The sequence below is a fragment of the Pseudochaenichthys georgianus genome, chromosome 21 (genome assembly GCF_902827115.2).
Source record: "Pseudochaenichthys georgianus chromosome 21, fPseGeo1.2, whole genome shotgun sequence".
Classification (NCBI taxonomy): domain Eukaryota; kingdom Metazoa; phylum Chordata; class Actinopteri; order Perciformes; family Channichthyidae; genus Pseudochaenichthys; species Pseudochaenichthys georgianus.
The window spans coordinates 23624090-23648874 of record NC_047523.1 but is presented as its reverse complement, the minus strand read 5'-3'; the positions used below and the strand labels follow the sequence as shown (position 1 = coordinate 23648874).

Below are 24785 nucleotides of genomic sequence, written 5' to 3'. Positions count from 1 at the left end.
TAAAACATTTTTACTAAAGTAAAGCGCTTTGAGGGGTCTTAAAGACTGGATAAAGCGCTATATAAGTACAGTCCATTTACCATTTACCATTTACTAATTTCTCCTCGAAGTTGCATGTGCCAAGTACGGAACACTTTTGTACCATTGATACATTGAACACACGGTGAACTAATGTTGTCATTTATTGCTCCCACAGCTTAAAAACAAACATATGTAGTACTGTTTTGCTAAAGAGTTTCTCATATAATTTACTCAGTTAAAAAAAATACTTTCTGCAATGTGATGCATTTATCTTCTAACAATTGTCTAACAACAATTCAACATTGACGTACATTGCCACCAAAAAAATACAAGAATCGATATGCTTCGTCTATGTTATTGTTAGTTATACATGAAGATGCTGACTTTGCATTTGGATTAGTAGTATAGGCACAAAACCCTCTCTGGGGCCTGCTTATGCACAAGTACTAACTTTCCAGGTGTCCCCGTCCCACCTCTCCCCCAACACACCAAATATGTGCATCCTAAGAAGAGACAAATATGCTGACATCATTTTCATATTGTAATATGCTACTTTGGGCTCATAAGCAGTGCAAAACAGTAAATATATAAATATAAAACACATGTTTGTCTGAGGCAGCAGAACAGCAGAAAGACTTCAAGCTGCATGTTATGATATCTTCCCAGACAAGCATGTATGGTGCATTCTGTTGGCTTGACCTTGTGCAGTAGGTGTACATTAGTGACGCAGTAATAATGCACATTGTTTAAAGAAGAAAAATACAGAATACTTTATACTGTACTGTATATTGCAGTGCAATTTTCCATAACCCCTGAGTCACACTTCAGAGAAGATGGGCACAATGAATAAGAAAAACTGTTGTCACACCTTTGTAATAATGTTGCGCTTCACTAATAGCTGCAGACATTTTTTGTATAGTCTGTATCTGTATAGCACACGGGCTTGTCACTCTTATGGGCTCTAACAAGATATTTTTCAGTATTGACTTTTGCCGGTGTAAACATGGCCAGTATCCCAGAAGTGAAAATTCATATTATGTGTTTTAACCTATGGCCTGCATCAGCTTCAGATTCTACGCACATTTTTCAGCAAAGTCCCCCTCTCATAATTTGGTTATTCAGATCCTACACATATAATGGAAATGAGTACACTAAGTAGTTTTGGGCCCTAACTTTGGCTCACACTGCTTCCAAGTTTCAGGTTGGACTTGCAATCTGCCTCGAAACACTGGTGAGAGATGTCACCATCGTTTCTAATCTTTATTTGTGGTCTCCATCTCTACTTCCCTTAAACTGACTAGAGTGTTGTCACTGTTGTTTGCCCTGTCTCTTGGGACTTTTAGGGAGTGAGGTGTACAGTAGCCGTTCTTTGTTAACACTTAGCTGCTGGAGAGATCCTTCTTCTGACGACAGACATGAAATGTTGGGTGGGATAAAGCCTACAGTAGTAAGGACATTAGCAAACTCCTGTCCGAAGAGATGGCTGCTGTCAAACATGATTAACTATTACCAAATCGTTCAGGATGGGCAGGATCTGTGTGTGTGGTATTTTCCTGCTGGCATCATTTGATTTCCAGAGGTTTTCAAGTGTCACCTTGTCCGTCAGGTGTCTTACTATTGGGACCTACATGCACCTTCATTAGGGATGTTGAGGAGCAGGTGGTTTCATACTGTGCATACATTTTGTGGTTTCCTGGGAAGGACTAATATGATGGGTGTTGGGGAACTAAGCTTATCACAGCTGTGCAGCTGACACCAGGAAGTAACCCGAAGTATGATACATTGGACTGAAAATTGAGACCCTAGTCTTGTGTGAGGTAGGTCAGTTGACTCTGCTTGTTTAGCAAGTTATGATGGGGGAAGGGACACATCTCTCTGATTCTCAAGATTGTCTGTTTCCTGGGGTCCAGTGGAACGCAAATTGTTAAGGGTACTGTGTGGTGGTTATTATGGCTGAGTCTTAGCCCAGCCCTCTGGGACCAGTAATGTGTCAGGAAATAAAATGAAAAGTCACATTGTACAGAATCCATTACAGTCCATTATGGCGCGTTTCCACTGCTGGCCTCGCTCAGCCTCGCTCGGTTTGGTTAGGCCTTATTAGGCCCGGCTCACTTTAATGCTGCGCTTCCATTACAGTTTAGGGACTGGGGTAGTTACTAAGTAACGCAGTGTAGGCGGAGCCGTGACGTCATCTTCAATGAGCGCCCCAAAAAACAACACAGCCGTTAGCTCTTAGCACTCAGAGCTCACAGCTCCTCATATCTGTTCAGAAACTAGACACAAGTTAAACAAGTACAAACCACAGACGGTTTATTTATGTCTGTATAGGCCGTTGTTGTGAGTGTGGACGGTCGGAGCATATATGGGTCATTCCAGAATTGGAGGACAATTTAGACACCAACATTTTTGAAAAATGAACCTTTTATTTTATAATTTTTTTTTATGTATTTAGGAAAAACAGATAATAAACCATCAAAAAGAAATGATTTGCCCAGCTAGGCATCAAATTAATATTTTCCAATGAAGAAATACCCCTGTTACTCTAATTAAAGTAACAGGGTTGAAAGTAACAGGGTTGAAAATCAATGCTAATTTGAGCTTTAACCTCAGGAATTATTGCTACTGTAGATGTAGCATGTAATGCTACTTTCAAGGCAAGGACAAACTTGGATATCTAATGCAAGAAAGATAACTTTTAAATGAATATGCTTTATTCTGATAATATCAGTAACAGGGTTGAGTGGGTCAGAGTGCCACACTCTTTTAAGACTGAACAGAATGTAAAAATATGAAAAATAAAAGAGAGGACTTAGTTTTGGTCTACCCATGGCACTAGCACATGGCTTGCTGATGTCACTTCCACTGTGTCATCTGATTTACAGTTTTTTCACTTCCTGTGCCAATCTAAAAAGGTTTGGGTAACAGGGTTGAACGCATGTTGAGGGACACACCTTCTGTGCAAAATTACTGTTATCTAAAATATGTTTATGATTTAACAAATTGATTTTACCATTACAAGAGACATATATCAATAGAATAATCCCAAAAAAGTAAATAAAATCCCTATTTTAAATGTTATATTTGACATGCAAGTTGGTCACCAGAAGCGGGGACAAGAGAAAAATGCCATTTTAGGGGATGTTCGAGAGCTATTTGATAATTTAAATAATATTTTGAAACCACTTTTTCTTCAACTTTATATACATTTTGTCTCAATACAAGTATGTTTAACACAACAAGTGCATGTTTTAGCATTTTGGGCATGGATTATTAGATTTTTTATATGGGGGACATGAAATGTCCTCCAATTCTGGAATGACCCATATAACGTTAGCTTAGCCAAGCTCCATTTAGAAAGCACGCATTTTAAAAGGGTTTCGCCTGCCGTCTGTCTGCAGACTTGTCAAAGCATTAATTCATGGTTTTTACTAACCGGTATCAGTATGTTGTTACTTCGGCATCATTTTGAAACGTGTATTACAATTAAATCACGGTCAAATATGTTCATCTTGTTGTAGTTGTAGCCCCCTTGCCAGCGATTCTCTCTCTAGTTTAGCATACTCAGCCCGACTCAGCCTGGTTGTTCCTGGCCCGAGAACCACGATTTAGCCAGAAAAAAGGTGAAAAAGTAGCCTCGGGCCAAAACTAGGCCAATTTGAAACGCAACCAAAAACGGGCCCCGCACGGCTCGGCACGCTTAAAGCGAGCTACCCGCTGCAGTGGAAATGCGCCATTAGAGTGCAAAGCTTGAGTGACACAGGACGCTGATATGATGTTGTAGTGCTAGTTCTAGCACAACCAGGTAGTGCCCTTTAACCAGTTTACATGCAGATGAAGTTGAAATTAGTTAGGAAGCTGTAAACTTAATAAATAGTTCATTTCTGTCCTCTTATTGGACCACTCTTTGTGTGGTTGAATAGGTTCATCTTGATTGGTTGGGCATCAACATTTTGAGTGTGATGATGCTTAAAGAGTCCATCAGAGGGCTTCAGTGTTTATAGACTGTCGTTACAATATGTAACCATTGTTACTAGACTGATAACAGTTAACCAACTGTTAACTGTAGCAAACTAGGTTTTTTTTTATCCACATGCATAATGAAGGAAAAAAAACATCCTACCAGGCCTACTAATACCAAGCCATTGCAAATGAACAATACAGATGCCTGTGCCAGCATGCTGATAAAAAGCTGCTACTTAAAAAAGTAATAACAGCTTAACAACCCAGGTATAAGAACAACGTGCCTCTGGAAGATTATGGCCTTGGAAACTCTGAGTCTGAGACAGGTGTTTGGAGGCCAGTGGTGTGGAGGTTGGAGTCAGAAGGGGCTGCTGAGGAAGAGGAGGAGATTGAAGAGGTTTCAGTTGGAAGAAGCATCAGTGCTGACTGTTGATGCAGGGCGATCTGTTTTTGTTGTTGTTGAGTCTCTGTATGTCTTTGTACAAGCGATGCTGTAAGGCTGCCCTCGATGGGAGCATTCACGTTGGCCAAGCTCGACAGAGAGTCTTTGGATTCCTGAACGGCCCTCCCCAGTTCCTGGTTGGGGCCCTTTGAAGAAGATCGTCAAAAAATGCATTGCATTAGATTTATCGAACGTGTATGTAATCTAGAACTAAATCATACAACATTTTGTATTGATTCATTGTTTTTTTCAACTTGGTCCCTTACTTGTAGTTAGTGTACCAAAAAGGTCCAGTTTTCTATCAGAATAGTCAAATGCAAACATATGAATAGCACAAAAGATACATTATTGTAAAATTAAAAAAAACCTACTAAATAAGAACTAATATTAAGTTCAACAGTTTCAAAAATCTATACTCCCAGCAGAGCAGTCAGAATATCAGATTATTTTGGCAATGACTATCATAACATAATACATACATCTTTGACTTGACTTTTTTTTGCGTTTTGTAGAATTGTCTACATATAAGAGTGGAGGGATAGACTACAATCCATGATTTAAGAGGCGCTACATTAATACATGATATAATCATATTTGTATTATTAACATGATATCAATATAATATAAAACTATTCGGTTGTTAAGAACATAGTACTTGTTTTAGCATGCATCGACTCCCTGACTGGAGAAGCTTATGTCATCTAGACAATTCAGATGGTGTCAGACAGAGGCTGTGATTAACTCCTTTGATTGTCCAGACTTTCTGGCAAACACTACGGCAGACCAACCAATAATCAGACAGTTGGGAGCAAAGCAATAAGAAACAGCAGGAGCTTGTCAGATTACAGACACCACCTGTAATCTGATATAATATAATATAAATATAATAATAAACATTGTCTATAATAATAAACATTTAACACCCCTGCTGACTGGTTGAGAATGTGATTGTTGATTGTAAAAGCCAGCTGATGCACGACTCCCCTGCTCTGCCAAAAAGATGTGTGCAAAAATAACTTATTGTGAGAGGGGGGGGGGGGGTGTAAAACTGTCTCTACCAAAGACTTCCTTACTTGAGTTCCTGTATGGCTGAAAACATGGCTTGCAGTCAGAGCAGCTGGCTGAACCTTCACAGCAGGTGTGTGATAGTCTAGGCTGGCAGTCACTGTGCTGTAGGCCGGAGGTCCCAGTGTCGGCTGTCTTTGCAGCAGCTGCAGGATGGTCTGAATATCTGTCACCATCTGATTCTCCAGCCTCAAGAAGAACAGGAAAATAAAAACAAAGTAAGAAATTACCACAAACAAGAGGTGATTAGTGCATAAAACGGACAAGTCTGCACATACAGTATAATGGCTGAAAACGCCCCTCACTGAGCACTAGATGGAGCTTGTGCTCCCCTGTAGACAAATGAAGAGACGTAGAGGTGTGAAAACCCATTGTGCCAGAGTAGTGGATGGAAGACTCTGCTCATGCTAGGAGTGATAATGAGCTTTCTGTGGGAGGTGTGATTTGAGCGTTTATTGTGGAAATGTCTATATCACACTTATTTGGGCAATCTAATTATGAGTAGAAGTCATCCAAGCTCTATATTTAGAGCGTCAGGCAAAACTGAGTAAAGCTGAGCTAACCTTTAAATACATCTGTATTCCCTCATATATATAAATATATAGACATTTATAAATGTGTTCCAGGTTTACTGTGCTGCTCTATTATTACGAGGCAGCATTTTGTCCACTGCCTTATGAAGGTGTAGGGATAAGGTAAAAGCAGCCACACAGTAGGCATTCATAACAGGTGCAGCAAATGTTTTTTTCCAGCTATTTTTATATATTTGTTGAGGAGAATGCCACGCTAACTTTTTTTCTGTCATATCTTTTTTCAACTAGTCAAAGCCAAGAAAACACAAAAAACCCAGAGAGGGCTGTTCCTCCTCCAGCCAGCTAGCATCATACTGTAGATAAAAAAAAACATGGTTTGGTACAGTGCAGTTGAAAAATCTCTTATTTGTGCTAAATAAAATGAGCCAACTCTGTATTTCCAGAACCCTAATGCCATCTCTTCTCTGTGATTATTCAAGCTAAAAATACCCCCTGCTGTTCACGTGTCTGTTTATCTAGGTGGCCTGCTGGCTGCAGGTGTGCTGTAAAAACTGTGGCCAATATGACTCTCCACTACAGAAAATAATGAGCCTGAATATAAATGTATACACTCTGGAGCTGAGCTTACTTGCATATATATTTGTTTGAATTAGAGTGAGTTTATCTAGCGAGTGGCTTTTGTTCCATGATGTTTCAGACATACTTTGTTTTCAGTCGTCAGTTTTAGACTCGGTTCGGCAGCGGTACATCCTGCTTCTAGTAGATCCAGCCGCCCACTCGGAGTCCGACAACAGCTTCTGCCAGCTAGTTGCCTTTCTCTACCTACTCATGTACATTGGCAATTAAACTACACATTGCCAGTGATCGCAGGGGACGTGTGACTTAATTTTAGCTGTGTGGGAGGCAACAACTTAAAAAAATGAAGTGCCTGTTAATAATTAATCAGTGACTGAACATCTCATGGCAATATAATAATGTGAATAATTAGGAAATATCATATTCTATACCAACAGTTTTAATTGGGTTGTTTCTTGAGAATATGATCAAAAACTATTTAGAACATGCCAAGTACTCATGCCTGAAAAGTACCTTTACACATTTCTGCATTGACTGTATTCAATTCCTACTTTTTCTTTGAGTAGCTTTGAGGAATCTTCCTACATTTTGAAAAACATCTCCGGGTTTGAACAACATACAACGAGTCAGAGAGTGTATAACACTTTGCATTCTTAAAACCAATAGAAAACTCAACTGTGTCAAAGGTGAAAATTGTACAACAGAAACGCATGGAAATTCTTGGTTTTAAAAAGTCAACTAAGGTCTTCCTGTTGTAGTTAATGGACATTTATGAGACATCTGGTCAAATGGTCAAATGAAACTGTTTTGCTTTTAACCAGTGGATATAAATGTCCCCTGTGTTAAGTTGTACCTTTTACTATTGTCAATGTATTTCCGTGTGTGCTCTTTATCTGTTCTGGTCACAATTATCCTGCACGTTGCCTGACGTAAGGCAAGATGATATCCACCATTATTTAATACATCCGCCAGGTACGTCTGTTAAACCGTTACACCGTGTCATAAAAGCAAGCGTAGTAAGTGGGCATGCGAGTAAGAAATTGAGTAAATAAATCAAATGATAAAGCTATTATAAAGAAAACATAATAAAACACCTTTTGTGCTTGTTACACAAAGAGAGAAAAACACTTTCATACCATGTTCACACTCTGGTGTAATTCATAGGTTATGACAGCAACAAGAGGACAACCCTGTGTGTGCTGACTCTGAAGACACGTACCTGTTTAAGTGCTCTTGAAGCTGACCTAAGCGCTGTTCCACCTCTCCATACGTGATCTCGCTGGCCGAGTTATCGTCCTCTCTCAGGTCCTGGAATTGTGCTGACTCATCCAGGTACTCCGCAGGCTTCTTACAAGCCCATTTATCACAGCACAGATCTGGAGAGCCAAACCAACACGCTGGCTTTACATCCTCACATGTGGGTCAGATGAACGTCATCACTGGACAAAACAACCCTCCCCCTGAAATAGGACGTAATTAATCTCTACAGGAGAGCTGTGTGTAGATTCTTTGTTGTGATCTATCAAGCTTGTACTGGGACTGGGAGAATCAAGGCAATGTTTTCCAATAGCAAACTAACATTGTTATCTCTGCTGGGCACCGGTTAGTATTCAGCTTGCTGTCTGCTGATGTATGTTGAGCTTCTTTGTGAGTTTAAACAGAGAGTAGTGTGATGACACTATCTGGAGCAGCAGTCTGGGCAGCAGGCTTTTGGACTACCACGGTGAGCCGTATAGATATGAGGTGGTTCAGTGTGTCGTTACCATGAAAGGCACTGACCTTTACCCTCGTGTGGCCTTTTGTTCTGTATCCTTCAAGCAGTTGAGATCAACAATAGCTTTCACTATTTGGCTTGTCAGATGGAAGTGTATTGCAAATCCAAAATCCTGAAATATCTTTTTCAAGATGATTTATTTTGAGCCAGACTCCACAGATAAAGAAAGGAGACTATACCTTTCAAATGTCAATGTTCTTCTTTCCTTTTCTGTATTCCTTTGATTACAAATATATGTATTCCATTATAACAAATAATATAAATGTTACCTAATTATGTAAATTTGATTCACATCAACATTTGCAATTTCACCTTTTTCTCCCTACATTTGGAAAATTGTAGTATAGTATTAGAAACCACTGTGCAGCGTTTTTGCGTATGAGTGTTTAAACGTATGTTTGTATTACTCAAAACTATCCTTAATAAGCAGCCATTTGCTCCAGCCAAGCAGTAGTAGCCGCTAATCTAGAAACAAAGACAAAAACCCACCATGGCTTCTCATCGTCCCCAAATATGTCTTAGCTCTGCACAACCCAAAACAGCCTGGCAATATTTCCGAGTTCTTGACAAAACATTGAAATTGTGTTCACATAAAACTGAGAACAAATTAGACTACCTTCGAAAGATGGTCTTCTCTCCACGTTGTCTCTGACTGCCAGATGTGAGCCCAGGATGGCGTTGGGTGTAGAGGGTTCCAGGACATCTGTACTTCTCTTTAGGGACGAGTTAGACTCCCGCTCCCTCCCTAAGTTTGTTACCTCTCCCTTGTTTTCCACTGTCAAACAACAATCAACAGGATTTAGTGGAACACTGAACTGTATTCTGTAGGGAGTGAATGCTCCGCTCAGGGAACAATAACAAAGAACATTTGCTAACGCCAGAGGATGTGCTTAACCCGAGCAAATGAGCTTCCACCCACCTGCAGATACATCTGGTGTGAAGGAGATCCTTCTTTTGATGCTCTTACTGCCCTCGCCGTCTGAATCCCCGCCATGGGAGATGGAGGGCTGCAACATGTGAATTGATGAATTGTTTCAGATTAACTTTGTTTACTGATTATACTCTTATACAAGGTGACAATAACACAAAAGCATTTGTATAACAACAGAAGCAGCAACACATTCATTAAAGAGCAACTACAAGGCAAACAAATCACAAACATGGTCACATTTCCCATAATGCAAAATAAAATAATTGGTTACTAGGAAGGGAATATTCCCTACATAAGCAAGATAACGACCCTACATTTTATAAAATAAAACCTATAACAAAACCATTAATGGTCAATAATCTTCAGTTTTATTATTCTAATTTTTATAAAATCCTGCAACATTAAAGAAATGTCATGATTGTAAGTGTCATTTTGTATATCCTTGGTCATCGATTTGTTAAAGGCCTCAGTTGAACATGTAGCTCTTATCATCTACCTTTGGAGACTCATCTCTGAGGTTAAAGGTCAGCTCCAGGTTGTTGAAGAAGTAGTCGGCAAACTCTGGGTACATGTCTATCACCTCCAGCAGATCCTCCCTCTGAATGGTGCTCAGGTCACAGTAGCTCAACGCGCGCACATCAGCATTGGACTTCCCAGGTTTGGCAAGTACATGGATAATTTCCCCAAATATGTCATTTTTTCCTGGGATCAAGACACAAACAGATGATACATGTTGCAGATGGGTTCACTTGAACATTGTCAGTGTTACCTGCGTTGACTCCTACAAGTAGCCTTGCATGTTATAGAGAATCATTTATTTTCTATCGGGAATTGTCTTGCTATTAAGTAGGCTCTCACGAAAGAGCCCGGCGTGTTTGTTGTTGTGCAGGATAAAAATCAAACAGTGTTTCCTCTCCGTGTGGATATTCTCCAAAGGCCGAGCTTTGATCCATTATTTATTCCGAGGAATAACTGCTAACTCAAAGCCACTTTGATGTGGAAGGAAAGAAGGCTTTGATTGTGATTGACATACTTCAAAGTAAAAAAAGGTTGATAATGGCCATCACATAATGAAGCCAATTACTCCCAAAACTTCCAGAAAGTCACAAGTTGTATCATCATCATCATCATCATCATCATCATCATCATCATCATCATCAGACTGTCCTCTGCTGGATTAAGGCTTCATTTGGCAAAGGACTATATTTCAGGTTTAATAAATCAATAAATCATTGTATTGGTCCCGAATATCACTTAATGCCGCAAGTCCGGCAGTGGCTCAGTCAGTAGGGGCTTGGACTATGAACGGTCGGGTCGCTGGTTCAAGTCCCCGAACAGACCTAAATATGGAGTGTGGACTGCTACATGGAGAGATCCCAGTTCACCTTCTGGGCCCTGCCGTGGTGCCCTTGAGCAAGGTACTGGATAACCCCTATTTGTGGCTGACCGGTGAAGGAAAACAGAAATACTCGTATTCCTAATGAGAGAGATCCCTATTCAGTATCAACTGACGCAAAATACTATTTGCATTTAGAGCTGGCAATTAGTTTATTATTTTACTGCCCTTTTTTATCAATGCCACTTTGCAGCTGCTATTCATTTCACTGTGCTGTCAAAAATGTCAGCAGCGTTTTTGAGATTGCCAAACAACCTTTTGTGGAGCCACTTAATAGAAATGTCAGAGTCTCAAAGCTGTCTCATGAGCAGCCTTACTGCCCAGAGGACATCAATGGGGGGCGGCAGGCACTCCTTGCAATTCTTGTCAAAATCTGTGAACACCATAGGGTACAGCTGCTGCAATAACCTGCTAATTATTCGTGTTTAAAGGATTCACATTACATAATGCTTTGATGTGCACACAAGTCATTCTGAGCCTACTTGCACGTCTTACTGTATTAAAGTAGTGTTTGTCCATTGGGAAACTACACTGTTATGACAGCAGCATCACTGCATTTATAATTATCAAGCATTCTGGGCAGAGTAGGGGGTTAGCTCAATCAATAATTTAACATGTTCCGTCAATCTGAATAAACTACATAATTAATACACTTCACAAAAAGCCAAATGGGAAAACCCACGTGTGTATACAAAGGTACAGTGTGTTTTCTAGTCATTTGACATTCTGAAAAGCATACTTTACACATATTTATGCAAAATGTGGAAAATATGCATAACACAGACATCCAATCCTCAGTCTATCCAATACAACCGTACTGTATGCATATTCACATGTGGGTATTAGCAAGACCTTTCTAACAAGTGCTTCCTCTTGGACTACAAACAAAAAATAAATCTTAACCTTTTATGGCAAAACACGTAGATTTGCTTTTGCAAGCTCACATAACTAATACTAAGGTCAAAGTAATATACATTTTTCTTTTTCAAGATCAAATTTGACCAAAAGCAGAGAAATACGTTTTTTTTATCCATTCTCTCAACAGATCTGTCATTCAGTTCACAATCATTTGGCAGATCTTCAATACAGCAGGGAGCTGACTTTTACGGTTATCTACATGGTGGACGTTTTGATATCAATAGAAAACACATGAAACGGATGATGGACACTAGCAAAAGGTCAAACTAAAAATATTGGCTTAAAGAAGACGAATACATTAACTTTTAACATGCTTTACTTTTAACTGCTTTTGCAGCATATACATAGCAGTCGCTTATTAATTTAGCACCCCCTAACACTTGTTTCCCATTATCATATTTCACATAATCAACAAGGGATTGTATTTACCCAGGATGGCTACCACAATGTCATCTTTCAGGATCTCAATAGAGCCACGGGACATAAAGTAGAGAGAGGTGAGCACATCGCCACAGTGGACCAGAGTATCTCCAGGAGGGGCGTGAGTGGTTTTGAAGTGCATGGCCAAGGCCCTCAGGCAGCCTTTGGAGGCTCCTTGGAACGCTTTGCACTCCTCAAGAAGATTCTTGTTGAGATGAAGGCAGATATCCGCCTGCAGGCACTCAGGAAAACCTTTTAACACCTGTGATGCAGAAGAAAAGTGTGATTAAAATGCACACAATGTTGAGTTTGATATCCTCAAAGAGGTCGATATACATTCAAGTAGATAGCTGTGAGCAGCAAATGTGTTATTGTGATGTATACTTTTACTTTAAAGAAAATACAGTGGGGCAAAAAAGTATTTAGTCAGCCACCAATTGTGCAAGTTCTCCCACTTAAAAAGATGAGAGGCCTGTAATTTTCATCCTAGGTACACCTCAACTAGAGAGACAGAATGGGGGGAAAGAATCCAGGAAATCACATTGTAGGATTTTTAATAAATTAATTGGTAAATTCCTCGGTAAAATAAGTATTTGGTCACCTACAAACAAACAAGATTTCTGGCTCTCACAGACCTGTAACTTCTTCTTTAAGAGCCTCCTCTGTCCTCCACTTGTTAACTGTATTAATGGCACCTGTTTGAACTCGTTATCAGTATAAAAGACACCTGTCCACAACCTCAAACAGTCACACTCCAAACTCCACTATGGCCAAGACTAACGGCCCGTCCACACAGCGGCGTGCGTTGACGCTTCCCCATTCACTTTGAATGGGGTGATGTCACTTTTAGCCGAAATGCATCGTGGGAAGCGACGTGGAGCGTAGCTGGCGTGGCTCGCTGCAAAAGTTGAGCAATGTTCAACTTTTGACGCCTCGGTGAGGCGTCAGCCAATCGAATCATATGCCAGTACAAGCTCTAGCCAATCAAACCGCTGCTTGTGTGTCAGGGGCGGGAGATTCATGTGATTGGTTGTTGGTCGAGTTTCAGACACGCCCGCCGGCAAGCGTCAACGCACGCCGCTGTGTGGACGGGCCGTAAAGAGCTGTCAAAGGACACCAGAAACAAAATTGTAGACCTGCACCAGGCTGGGAAGACTGAATCTGCAATAGGTAAGCAGCTTGGTGTGAAGAAATCAACTGTGGGAGCAATTATTAGAAAATGGAAGACATACAAGACCACTGATAATCTCCCTCGATCTGGGGCTCCACGCAAGATCTCACCCCGTGGGGTCAAAATGATCACAAGAACGGTGAGCAAAAATCCCAGAACCACACGGGGGGACCTAGTCAATGACCTGCAGAGAGCTGGGACCAAAGTAACAAAGGCTACCATCAGTAACACACTACGCCGCCAGGGACTCAAATCCTGCAGTGCCAGACGTGTCCCCCTGCTTAAGCCAGTACATGTCCAGGCCCGTCTGAAGTTTGCTAGAGAGCATTTAGATGATCCAGAAGAGGATTGGGAGAATGTCATATGGTCAGATGAAACCAAAATATAATTTTTGGTAAAAACTCAACTAGACGTGTTTGGAGGAGAAAGAATGCTGAGTTGCATCCAAAGAACACCATACCTACTGTGAAACATGGGGGTGGAAACATCATGCTTTGGGGCTGTTGTTCTGCAAAGGGACCAGGACGACTGATCCGTGTAAAGGAAAGAATGAATGGGGCCATGTATCGTGAGATTTTGAGTGACAACCTCCTTCCATCAGCAAGGGCATTGAAGATGAAACGTGGCTGGGTCTTTCAAAACACTGCTCTAGAGGAGATCTGCATGGAGGAATGGGCCAAAATACCAGCAGTGTGTGAAAACCTTGTGAAGACTTACAGAAAACGTTTGACCTCTGTCATTGCCAACAAAGGGTATATAACAAAGTATTGAGATGAACTTTTGTTATTGACCAAATACTTATTTCCCAACATAATTTGCAAATAAATTCTTTGTGATGTGATTTTCTGGATTTTCTTTCTCACTTTGTCTCTCATAGTTGAAGTGTACCTAGGATGACAATTACAGGCCTCTCATCTTTTTAAGTGGGAGAACTTGCACAATTGGTGGCTGACTAAATACTTTTTTGCCCCACTATGTTGTATTAAAACTTGACAATAACACAGAGATCAGGATGTGTTACAGAATCAGAGACCCAGTAAACACAGTCATATACACCACATCTTTAGTGTATCATGAGAAAAACTGAAATGTAATTGGACGCTCTAGTGTTTCTTAATCTAGATTAATGCATATACATTTTTATCAAGTTATACAAATTGCTACTCGTGTGTAGTTTACAAATGATCCACCTACATTTGTGAAACCACCCCAACACACAAAGCATGCTTAGTTTTGGCTTTACTTGAACTGTAACACATGATATTGAAGTAAGGAGATTCCTCTTAGTTTTATTCTTCAATCTGATGGTAATTGAGAGGGAGTTTCTACAAAAAAACATAAAAAAACCTGGTAATGACAACTTTGTTGTAACAATATCGGACGATATCATATCAACGATAACGAGATATCTTCTTGAACATGAAATGAATATGTTGGCAGAACATTGCCACATTTTTGGTGAGGATGAATATATCATGATATTGTTGACTGTTAAAAAGATGTAACAGATCAAATGATTATAAATACATTCTAGATTAAATTAAAACAAGACGAAATGCATGCTACTACACAAACAATGCTCTCAAATCTGATTTGTTTGCTTTACGATATGAAACTATGCTATAAAAATGTAAAATAATTCACACAAATCATGCACAACTAATGATGTTCATTTCTTGTATTGCTATGAAAATGACAAGAAATATAAACATGTACCTCCTGCTCTTACCAATGTAGAGATGTTAATCCAGATGGAAAGCAGACAAGAGAAAGAAAGCTCTTTTTAGAATATTGCATATAAAGTGTTTCTTAAATCATTCAATGAGAGAAGTTAATTTATGTTATGAATGCTATACAGTTAGCAGATACATGCGCTGATTATTTTGTATTTACCGTGTTCATATCAATGCCATTGGTGTAGGCCCAGGAGTGTTGGAAGTACTCCTCCAGCCTCTGCCTCAGAGGGTTGGGTATCTGGTGGAAGCGTATGAACTCCCTGACCCGTAACATCTGAGCATGATACCTGGCCGTACTCGAGTACAACCTCTGGATGATGGCTGAGACGTTTCCGAAAATACTGGCATACATGAGGGCTGAAATACAAACAACGAGCAAAAGGTGAGTTACATTGTACAGATTGCTTTGCATGAGTATTGATTTTGCCAACAGAGACCCGCTGTTACATTTAATAAGTAGGAACAAGTGCTGCAACAACAAAGACAATCTGCCCTTAGTCCCTTGCTTCAAAAATATGAATATTCTCCTAAAAACTTTTAATGGGGGAAAAAGGAAGAAACACTGCAGGGATGTTTCTCCCACGACACTCACACATGCAATAGATAGTCTAAATAATGATCAAGAGAAGTTACTGGCTCATCCACTTTAAGTGCTGCACCAGATACAAGCAGAATAAAGTTCTGCTGAAAGAAGTTATAAAATATAAAAAAGTACTCACAGCCAATCAACATGACACAGATGGAGAAGATCTTCTCAGAGTTGGTGTTTGGGGAAACATTTCCAAAGCCCACGCTGGTCAGACTGCTGAAGGTGAAGTAAAGTGCGGTGACATACTTGTCCTTGATGGAGGGACCAGAGTTAGGGTCGCTGTAGTTGTATATCTTTCCTATGGACACGCCCAGATTGTCCAGCCAGCCAATCTTGTGCTCCAAGTAAGGCTTCTCCACATTGCCAATGGCGTACCAGATGCAGGCTAACCAATGGGCAATGAGGGCAAAGATGCACATGAGCAGCATGAGGACCGCAGCACCATACTCAGAGTAGCGGTCCAACTTCCTGGCTACACGCACCAATCGCAGGAGCCTAGCTGTCTTCAACAGGCCAATCAGAGTGGTGGTCTAAACAGAATGTACAGAAGGCAATTTGATTAGTAAGAACAGCACCAGCTTGAATGTTGAAGGGATAGTTGTTGGATGTTTTGAGCTGGGGTTGTATGAGGTACTTCTCCATAGTCAGTGTATTTACTATCACAGTGTTAATAGTATTACAATACATTAACATATATCTTATTAGGCATATTACCCTATCTATCAAAGCTGCATGCTCTGACATGTTCTCTCCATTAAAAACAAATCCAAAGCAGATACAGTACAACACCAGAGAATCACTTCACAATCTGATGTAAGTAGGTTCCTTAACAATGAAAACAAATTACTCCATTGTGGCAACTCCCAACAGCCCTTTGGTCAAAGGCAAATGAACACAGGGACGTGAAGACACCAGCAGCCCACAGATAAATCCTCATTTATTCCACACCGAGCGGGCAGCAACACTCTCTCAGTGGCTCCCTGGGACTTTCCTGCCGCTTCCTTGGCATCAAGCAGGGTTTTAGCAACACTAACCACCATTCCCATTGGCATGGTCATTTATCTAACTGACAATTACTGAATGACCTTTGACGATGAAGTTAATGTGTGCACAATGCACACTCTCCTTCCTAACTACTCGCTTAGTTTTGCCGTAAATCAAGATTTTCTTAAGACAAAGGAATCTCATTCCCCTAATGGAATTTCTATAGTTCTGCAGATTACTTGAAAAAAACAGACTCCTAAAAACTTCCTATAGCTTTTGACTTCGGCACAACTGAGCATCCCACCTGAATGGGTTTGAACAGTATATTATTTATAAAAGTAAGAAATGAACAGTAACAATGTTACTTCTGGTATTAACTAAACGCATAGCTCGCCATTTTAAACATTGTAAGGATAATTACTACAAAAAACATTTTAATTTCTAAAGTTCAAAGATAACAATTAGTTTCCCCCCAGAAATTCCTTAATTTTTACGCTTATTTTGAGTAAAATAGAAAAAATAAATGTGTGTCCTTCTCAACTGATCATAATGTAGGAATGTTTCACTGCTTGGTTTACAAATATCACTGACCCAACAACTACTACAGAACAAATTATAATCAAAATCTTAAACATGAAATACTACATACAAGACTCAAAGTATGGCCTTTCAAACCCTGCTTCAGTTAAACCTACAGTGACACTGCATTCTACAATGAAAGCGCAACAAAGTAACCATGTAGCGGTTTACATTTTGCATATAGCAATTATTGTCCACTTTATTCTTACTAAAACAGCTTGAAATCACACTTTTGTTTTTAGATTTCTATCATAATCATTATAATTAACAAAAAAACGATGTGGTGCCGATTTTGCATAATGCTTCTCACAGAATGTTCATTGTTGTGGCAAGACCACAGTAATTTATTTTGAAAACTACAATACATTAATTAAAATCTATCTCAAAGAAATTCGCTTCTCAAATCAATTAGTTAACTTTTTTACAAACCGTTTTCTTATGTTGCATAATTCAATAAGCATTGTGAAAGCCATCTTGCACAGTTTACAGAAGAACATTGTGTCCTTTAGTTAAATGACACATATCGTGCTTAACAGACCTTTCACTTTAGTTAAAAGTGTTTAATAGTCACTGTTGCATTTACCAAGAAAAGTTATTTTATTTTTAACTTGCAACTATCAAGCGGACGGGCCAGGACTGTTAAGTGATATGTTTGTTACACTGTCTTATGAGAGAAACAAACGTCCATTTTATTTTTGTTTTGTTGCCGTTCACTGGGCTGACTCAGCAAAAAAAAAGCGTTTCTGTTGTAATGGAGTGCCTACAAAGCATGATAAAGCACTGAAGTGGATCTAGAGCCTGAGAGGACCTATCAACAAACAAGCCAGCCGGCCTGGCAGCCAGTCTACCAATGGCCATCTCACATCTGCATGTAAGCTGTGCACACACCCCTGTTGGCCTGCTCCTCATATAAATGCATCATTGATTGCCATTTGGTAAGCCATTAATCCTTGTAAATGGATTCTAGAATGAGGACCATTCAAAAAGAAAAAAAGATAGAAACAAGTATGAAAAAACATGCAATTTAAAGTAATCCTTTCAGAGCCGAGGCAGAACGATTCAGGCTTAAAGTAGTGGGCACAAGTCTGGACTTAGTGAATGGGTAACTCTGTGAGCATGGCTGGGTTGATGTACAGAAAAGCTCCCTGGGAGAAAAAAAAAACAGGTACAATATATGCATTAGCGATAACATACCTCATCTGATCCTGAGCCAAAGATAAGAAGGTCAAATGGGATTGCCGCCACCATGTCTATGAGGAACCAGCCTTTAAAATAATGGATTGCTATCTTAGCTGGATCACTGACCACCTCTTCGTTTATGTTTACGTAGGTGGTCCTGAAGTTTATGAGGATGTCGATGATAAACATGATGTCCACCATTAAATCCACCACGTTCAGAGGGCTGCAGGAGTATCCACATTCACGCCTCTTCTGCTCCTCCTGGTCATTGAGAAGGAAGGCAGCGGAGTAAGGAGTGAGGATGGCAGTGTAGATGACCAGCAGCAGGATCAGCCAGTCCCACACAGCTTTGAAGGGGCTGTAGTGAAGGATGGTGAACTTGTCAATGCGGGCTGTCTGGAGTTTGTACTCTGGCAGCACATCAGCTCCAAGTGACAGGACCTGGAGGAGGGGTGAGACAGGGTCAGAACAGGAAGGAGACACCCCCCTGATTATGCATGTTTACACTTCTTACACATGTACCTGCACAAAACATACACAACACCTCAGGGCTGCAACATCTGTCTGCTCATTTGTATGTTAAAGCACTTTGTAAGCTATGTTTTGAAAGGTAAATAAAGTGTATTATTATTATTATTACATTTACCTTACAGAACATGATAGTTGTGGGTCTACATTTGTCTGATTTAGATGGAAGATATTTTAAATAAACCGTACCCTTGAGCTTATATTGATTTCATAGGTGTTTAAAATATTTGTAGCTGTTGCCCAGGTCCACAGCAGTACATTGCTCTGTTCTGTCTCTGGTACTTGCTGCTTCTCCAAACTGGGGGCAAGCTGACCTCCATCAACAGTAGGTAATACTCTGAGTATGGATAAGTACCTCTTAAGCCTGTGACTTACGTTTTTCATTGTCATACACTGTAGCTATGACACATGACAATAAAGCCTTGAATCTTGAATCCCTATAAGCCAGTAAATGTCATATTGTGAATGTCACAATATTAATGTGGATCAACATCTTAGATGACTGTGTTAAAAGAAAACCGGTATTTTCTGACACCTGTTTAAAATGATGTTGATAGTGTTTCTCTTTGTTGATCAAAGAAACCTTCAAGTACTTAATTCTTATGATAATTATTACCGAAGCCCACCAGCTTACAGACTTCAAGGACTGGTTTGACAGGAGCTAAGACACACAACTATAAGTGCTCTGCAGTCAAACAGTATTAAGTAAAGACAGCCACTCTAGTTTGAAAAGTACATTTCAAAAGTCCCAGCCCCATGAATAATCTGACTGTCACTGTCTTATTCCACATTTTCAAGAGTTCCACATCTGTATTCTTGGTAAAAACTGTTAATAATTTAGTGAAGTGTTAGCTGATTAATATTCTTCTACATATAATGACACAAACTTTTCCCTGTGTAAATGAACTCTGGCTAGATATATCAATTATTCAGTGTGCTTGGGAAGGCCAACATTTCCCCTGTTTTTGGCTTAATAAGCAGTGACAGACAAAGAGAGAGGGTTCTGCAATGGCAGAAAATAGTGCAAGGGTGAGGTTCAGGATGAGTGTGGCGGGTCCCTCTTTATATTTCAGCACATTCCCCTATCTTCAACACATGAATTATAGATGTTCTCATGATGGCAGTCAGGGAGTAGATGCGGTGTTCACATCTCAACGGTTTCTCTAAACTCAACACAAAGGTCAGCAGAGAGGGGGAGCGTTTAATCATGATGATGGTTATTTTTCATGTATGAATGAGTGAGGTCTGTTGAAAGATTTACCAATATAAGGTTTAGGCCTATGTATTTTTGTCTTTCTATTGAATACCCGGATGAAACATAGGCATCCAACAATCAAAATGATGGCACATTTTTGAACTATTAGCTTTCTTTGGCAACAGGGAGAAGAAGGTCAAATGTAGTGCAACTACACAGCCCTTGCCTCATCACAGAAAGTGTTGGTCCTGCTGCATTGTCCTTGAGCCAGAAACTGAATCCCCTCTGAATCCCTGCAGAAGGCTTGCAAGTGAAAAGATGAATTTCTTTTATAATGGATTAGTAGAATATCCTTCCTCTCCCTTTCCGAATCAATGACCCCTAGCTAATGTTAACGAGTATGAGTTGTACCAAGCTTCCTCAATATTATCCAAACTCTCTCTTCAATTAGGAATGCCCAATTACCCTTCACCCTTTTGCCCAATGTCTCTCCTCTACGGCTGACCTGGGTAAGCATTGGACAGACAAATGTAACCTAGGTGAACCTTTGAATCACCAGCTGCTTTTTATTTTTTACCAGCCAGCAAGACATTTCCCCAAACGTATGTAGGAGCCAGTGCCATCACAGAAGCAAGGATGATTGGTTATGATGGTGGGGGAACATTTTGACCATGGTTCAGTCGATACTGCAATATCAAAGAGAGTGAAACTTCCTGACTTACCTGTGTGACTTTCTCTGTGACATTGTGAGTTCTTTCTTTGACCTTTGGTGCTATGATGGTTGTCTCGGATGTTGGTGGAGAATGAGCCTTATTTTCAGTCCGCTCGTTGAAGTTCAGTGCAATCAGGGGGATCTTATGGATGGTGGTATACTTGTTGATGTTAGAATCAGAGGTAGAGCCAAGCAGGCTGGACTTCACATTATTAAAAGGGCCTGGGTGAACAAATAACAGTCACATTAGTCCCCTTGGTAAACATGGAAAGTTGACACTTCTTAGTTAAAACCCAAGCAATGGACGTGTGATAGGTTTGAAAATGAATGTCAGTCTGCTCACTCAAAGCTTAAGAATACAAAAGTTATGTTTTATAAAAGGTATTGGAGTATGTCTTAGCAATCATTGATCTCACAAAGCTGTACATTAACAGCAAAGCACACTTAAAAGCGTAGCATTGTTTTCTAGCATCAGTGGATAACGGAAATGCTACAGAGAAAGTTGGGCTATATTCCCTATAAATGGCAAATGCAATACGAGTACACTGTGGATATTGCATATAAGTTTGCAGGTCTCCCTTGTAAAAGAGATCCATGATCTCAAGGGACCTATCTGTCTATATAAAGGTTTGAAATGAAATGAATTGCACTTGGCTTTGAAATAGACCCACATATTAAGTGAGGTACTAGTTCTTTTCATTTAGAGACATTAGTTTTTCAATGTCACATATTCCTGAACAAAATATTCATAGGAATGTATGTGTGGCAACAGAGAGCTATTGAGTACAACATAAGTGGTTCTCTTACTGACATGATTATGGTAAATTGAAAGCTCCGCAATTCTTAAATTATTTGTTCAATATTTAATGTATACTTAATGGCTTGTGTAGCTTGAAACAATACCTAGTCAGCAGAACTAATACAAGCATAGATTCATGCCGTTTAATCTAATAGCAACGATTTGTAAGCCCATGATGAGAGCACATAAAGTGTGAAGCTTATATGATCGCTTTATATGATTTTAAAGACCGCTGATATGATAACATCTCTCCGGTTGTTGAAGGGTACAATCATTTCGAATAATTGGGTCCGCTCAACCCATTCACCAAAAGAGGATCTGTGAAGAGCATTTATGCCGATTGCAATTCTTGAAAGTGGTAAAAAACAGAACTGAGCAATAAAACCATTGGCAGAAATACAGGATTACCTCCAACATTTTCTAAAGGCAGTCTTTGAATATAAGTATACACATTTAAGAAAAGCTGATAAAATCATAGATAAGAAAAGCAATTTAGACAAAACATACGCCTCTTAAATAACACATTTGTAGACCTACTCTGCAATCAATGTGTACATTGCCATGCTGACCCTAGTGGCACATAGTTGAGGTAACATTGGTCTGCATTCGAGGCTAACTCAAGCATAATGTAATGTAATGGCTGGGCCAGTGTGCTGCTGTACACTAATCGCAGATTGGAGCCATTTGTTTTCCTTACATACCTTCGCTGGTAGTACGATCCCCGAATATGCTTTTGGAATTGGAGCTGTAGGCCTCAATTTCATGGACAGATGAGGCTCGTCTCATGCTGTTCAAGCTGCCTCTGGGGAAGGTGTTTGACAGGGTGGTGGAGGACTGGTGCGGCTCCGTCTGGTACAGCTTCTCCCAGAGGAGTATGGGGGATGAATGGTCAATTGGTTCAGGCCCGACGCTAGCCTGGGAAGAGTGGTGGCTTGAGCCTATGAGGCCATGTGTGTCATTGGTCTCAATGGGACTGCAGATGCTCTTGGTGGGTGAGGGGAAGCTCTGCAGGGCCATTGAGCCCTCATTCTCTTTGGGTTGGTCCACCATCACAGCATCAGGGTCCTCTTGCGGAAGTGATTGCTTGGTGTTCATTAAGCTCAAAGCAGCCTGGCGGAAGCGGAAGAATCTACTCCCTAAAAAGTGAGAACAAATTACGAGAAGGCTTGTTAATTGTTTAGAGTACAGCACTGAAAAACAAAGTCATCCGTGAGCCATATTTTTTACATAATGAATAAAGTAAAGTCATAATTGGATAAGAGTTTTTTGCCGAACAAATAAGTCCAAATTGGCTGTAGATAGGATCACACATCCACACATGTATGCATTAACATACACATAACCTCACAAGCACTTGACGTCCATGCTAATTGTCAGCCTCCTAGGAGAGAACTGTGACCAACAAAGGGTGGAGAAATGTTGTTGGCCGAGAGACAGAAGAAGTGACCTATAGTATAAAGCTGCAGGTTACATTACAAGCACATTTTTAGCTATTGCAAAGGTCATGAAAGTTAAACCAGAGGACAACCACACTCCTTTCTTTGACTTTAGGACAATCTATTATTATATAATTATACCTTGCCCTTAAAGTTCTGTCTAGAAGCCCTTTAAGCAACATTATTACTAAGAAAGTACATGGAGTCTCTAAGTTGAGAACGGCAGGTGCTGAAACATATCCCTTCATAAATAATCAAAAGAAACACATTTTGGCTCTGATGGGACAAGTGTTGAAGCCTCAATGTACTTTTAAAAAAGTAATAGTACAGGATGTCCGCACTGGATTTGCAGGAGTTATATATATTTTGTGTTTCTGCACTAAAGAAAGGTAACTGACGCTTCACATCTTTTTAAGAAGTGTTGAGCAGAAAAAGATACAAATGTGTTCAAAGTTTGCCTTTTAAAGAAGATCATGGTTTTGCCATATTGTAACTTATCTTTTACAGCATGAGAAGGAGCAGATAGAACAATCGATGTATAATGCCCCATTAATTTGAGAGAGGAAACTAATGTTTCCACAGGAGCTACATCTTCAGAAAGGACACAGTAGCACATGTTAATGACCTCTTGGGACAGAGTGAAAGTTTTGACTCATTAACAATAGAAAGAAAGTGAAAGTGAACCCGGTCTCACTCACGAGACACCCATCCCTCAGCAGCCTCCTTAGATAACAACATTGCCACCTGTTTCCATTCCCTGGCCAAATGTGCTAATGTTACAACTATAGCAAAACAAAGCAAAAGAGCAATGACACTCAACACGTTTCCCGGAGAGCAACATAACGGCATGCTGAGCCGGCAGGAGATAAGGACAACCTTCCTGTTTCTTCTTTGCAGGGAGACTGTGACATCTAAAGCTACTAGGTCCATAAATTATCCATTCATATTTTAGAACATACCTTTCTCTGGAAAACTGACATTCCAATTAGCCTCTTCTAAAATATTCATATAGGTGCCTCTTATTGTAGTTTTATATATATATAGCAAGGCTGCAGAGTCTTATTATTACAATTTGGGTTTCCGGTCATTAGAGTGGAGTGCAGGTGTTTGCATTAGTCTGTTGCTCGGTTCAAATGGGATGCTGTGTTAATTGGACAATCCATCTGCTGTACGAGTGGAACAACTGCTCTGTCTCTCCCCTTTGTGTGTGGCCCTGGAGATTTTACTACACCTTGCTGCTATTTTGACAAAAGCCTTTTGAAGGTTTCCTGAAAAAATCTTATCAGCAGCTTACAGTGCTCTGCCAAAATCTCCTGTGAGGTGTTTTCAAACCAATTCACACCTGATTTCAAAGGACTCTGAGGACTAGCACATAACAGGCCACACGCCAATTGATCCTAACAACTCACATGCCGACATTTCCTTTAAGTGGTAAGAGGTTTGCATATTTGGGACCCCCTACTGATTAAATTCCTAGGTTAATTGCGAAAATGTCCTAAAATAGCATGTGATTTAACCTCTAAATACCCTATTATCGGAAATGATTCTTATAATCTTATAAGGTTTGATTTTTCCTAATACATGTCAACCTGTCTTCCCCAAATTCATGTTTATTCTTGTTATTGGGACAGCTTGCGGCGCAGAGTTTAATTGGTTGAGGATGAGAATCAGCATCTCCAAGGCCATTGTTTTCTGCTGGAAAACATTGGATTGTGCCTTTTGAGCTTTGAGTGAGAATGCTTCTTCAAGTGAACAAATTGAACTCTCTCAAGGTCTTGTTCACAAGTGAAGGAAAGATTGAGTGCAAGATTAACAAGGCGATTGATGCGACATTAGCAGTG

At 40.0% G+C, this 24785-nt stretch overlaps 1 protein-coding gene across 1 annotated transcript in view; it reads right to left on the bottom strand.

The window, feature by feature from the left end:
• Positions 1–184: 184 nt before the first annotated feature.
• The window catches only part of LOC117466241 (voltage-gated inwardly rectifying potassium channel KCNH7), a 36104-nt gene continuing 11503 nt past the window's right edge, over positions 185–24785 (bottom strand). Inside the window, exons 4-15 of the mRNA XM_034109382.2 lie at positions 22210–22644; positions 20720–20931; positions 18290–18715; positions 15663–16062; positions 15101–15300; positions 12046–12298; positions 9799–10004; positions 9291–9378; positions 8988–9146; positions 7817–7973; positions 5497–5677; positions 185–4569 (exon numbers count right to left, since the gene is read on the bottom strand). Coding sequence (XP_033965273.1) covers positions 4276–4569; positions 5497–5677; positions 7817–7973; positions 8988–9146; positions 9291–9378; positions 9799–10004; positions 12046–12298; positions 15101–15300; positions 15663–16062; positions 18290–18715; positions 20720–20931; positions 22210–22644 — 3011 coding nt within the window. The 3' untranslated portion in view covers positions 185–4275. The remainder of the gene's footprint in view (positions 4570–5496; positions 5678–7816; positions 7974–8987; positions 9147–9290; positions 9379–9798; positions 10005–12045; positions 12299–15100; positions 15301–15662; positions 16063–18289; positions 18716–20719; positions 20932–22209; positions 22645–24785) is intronic.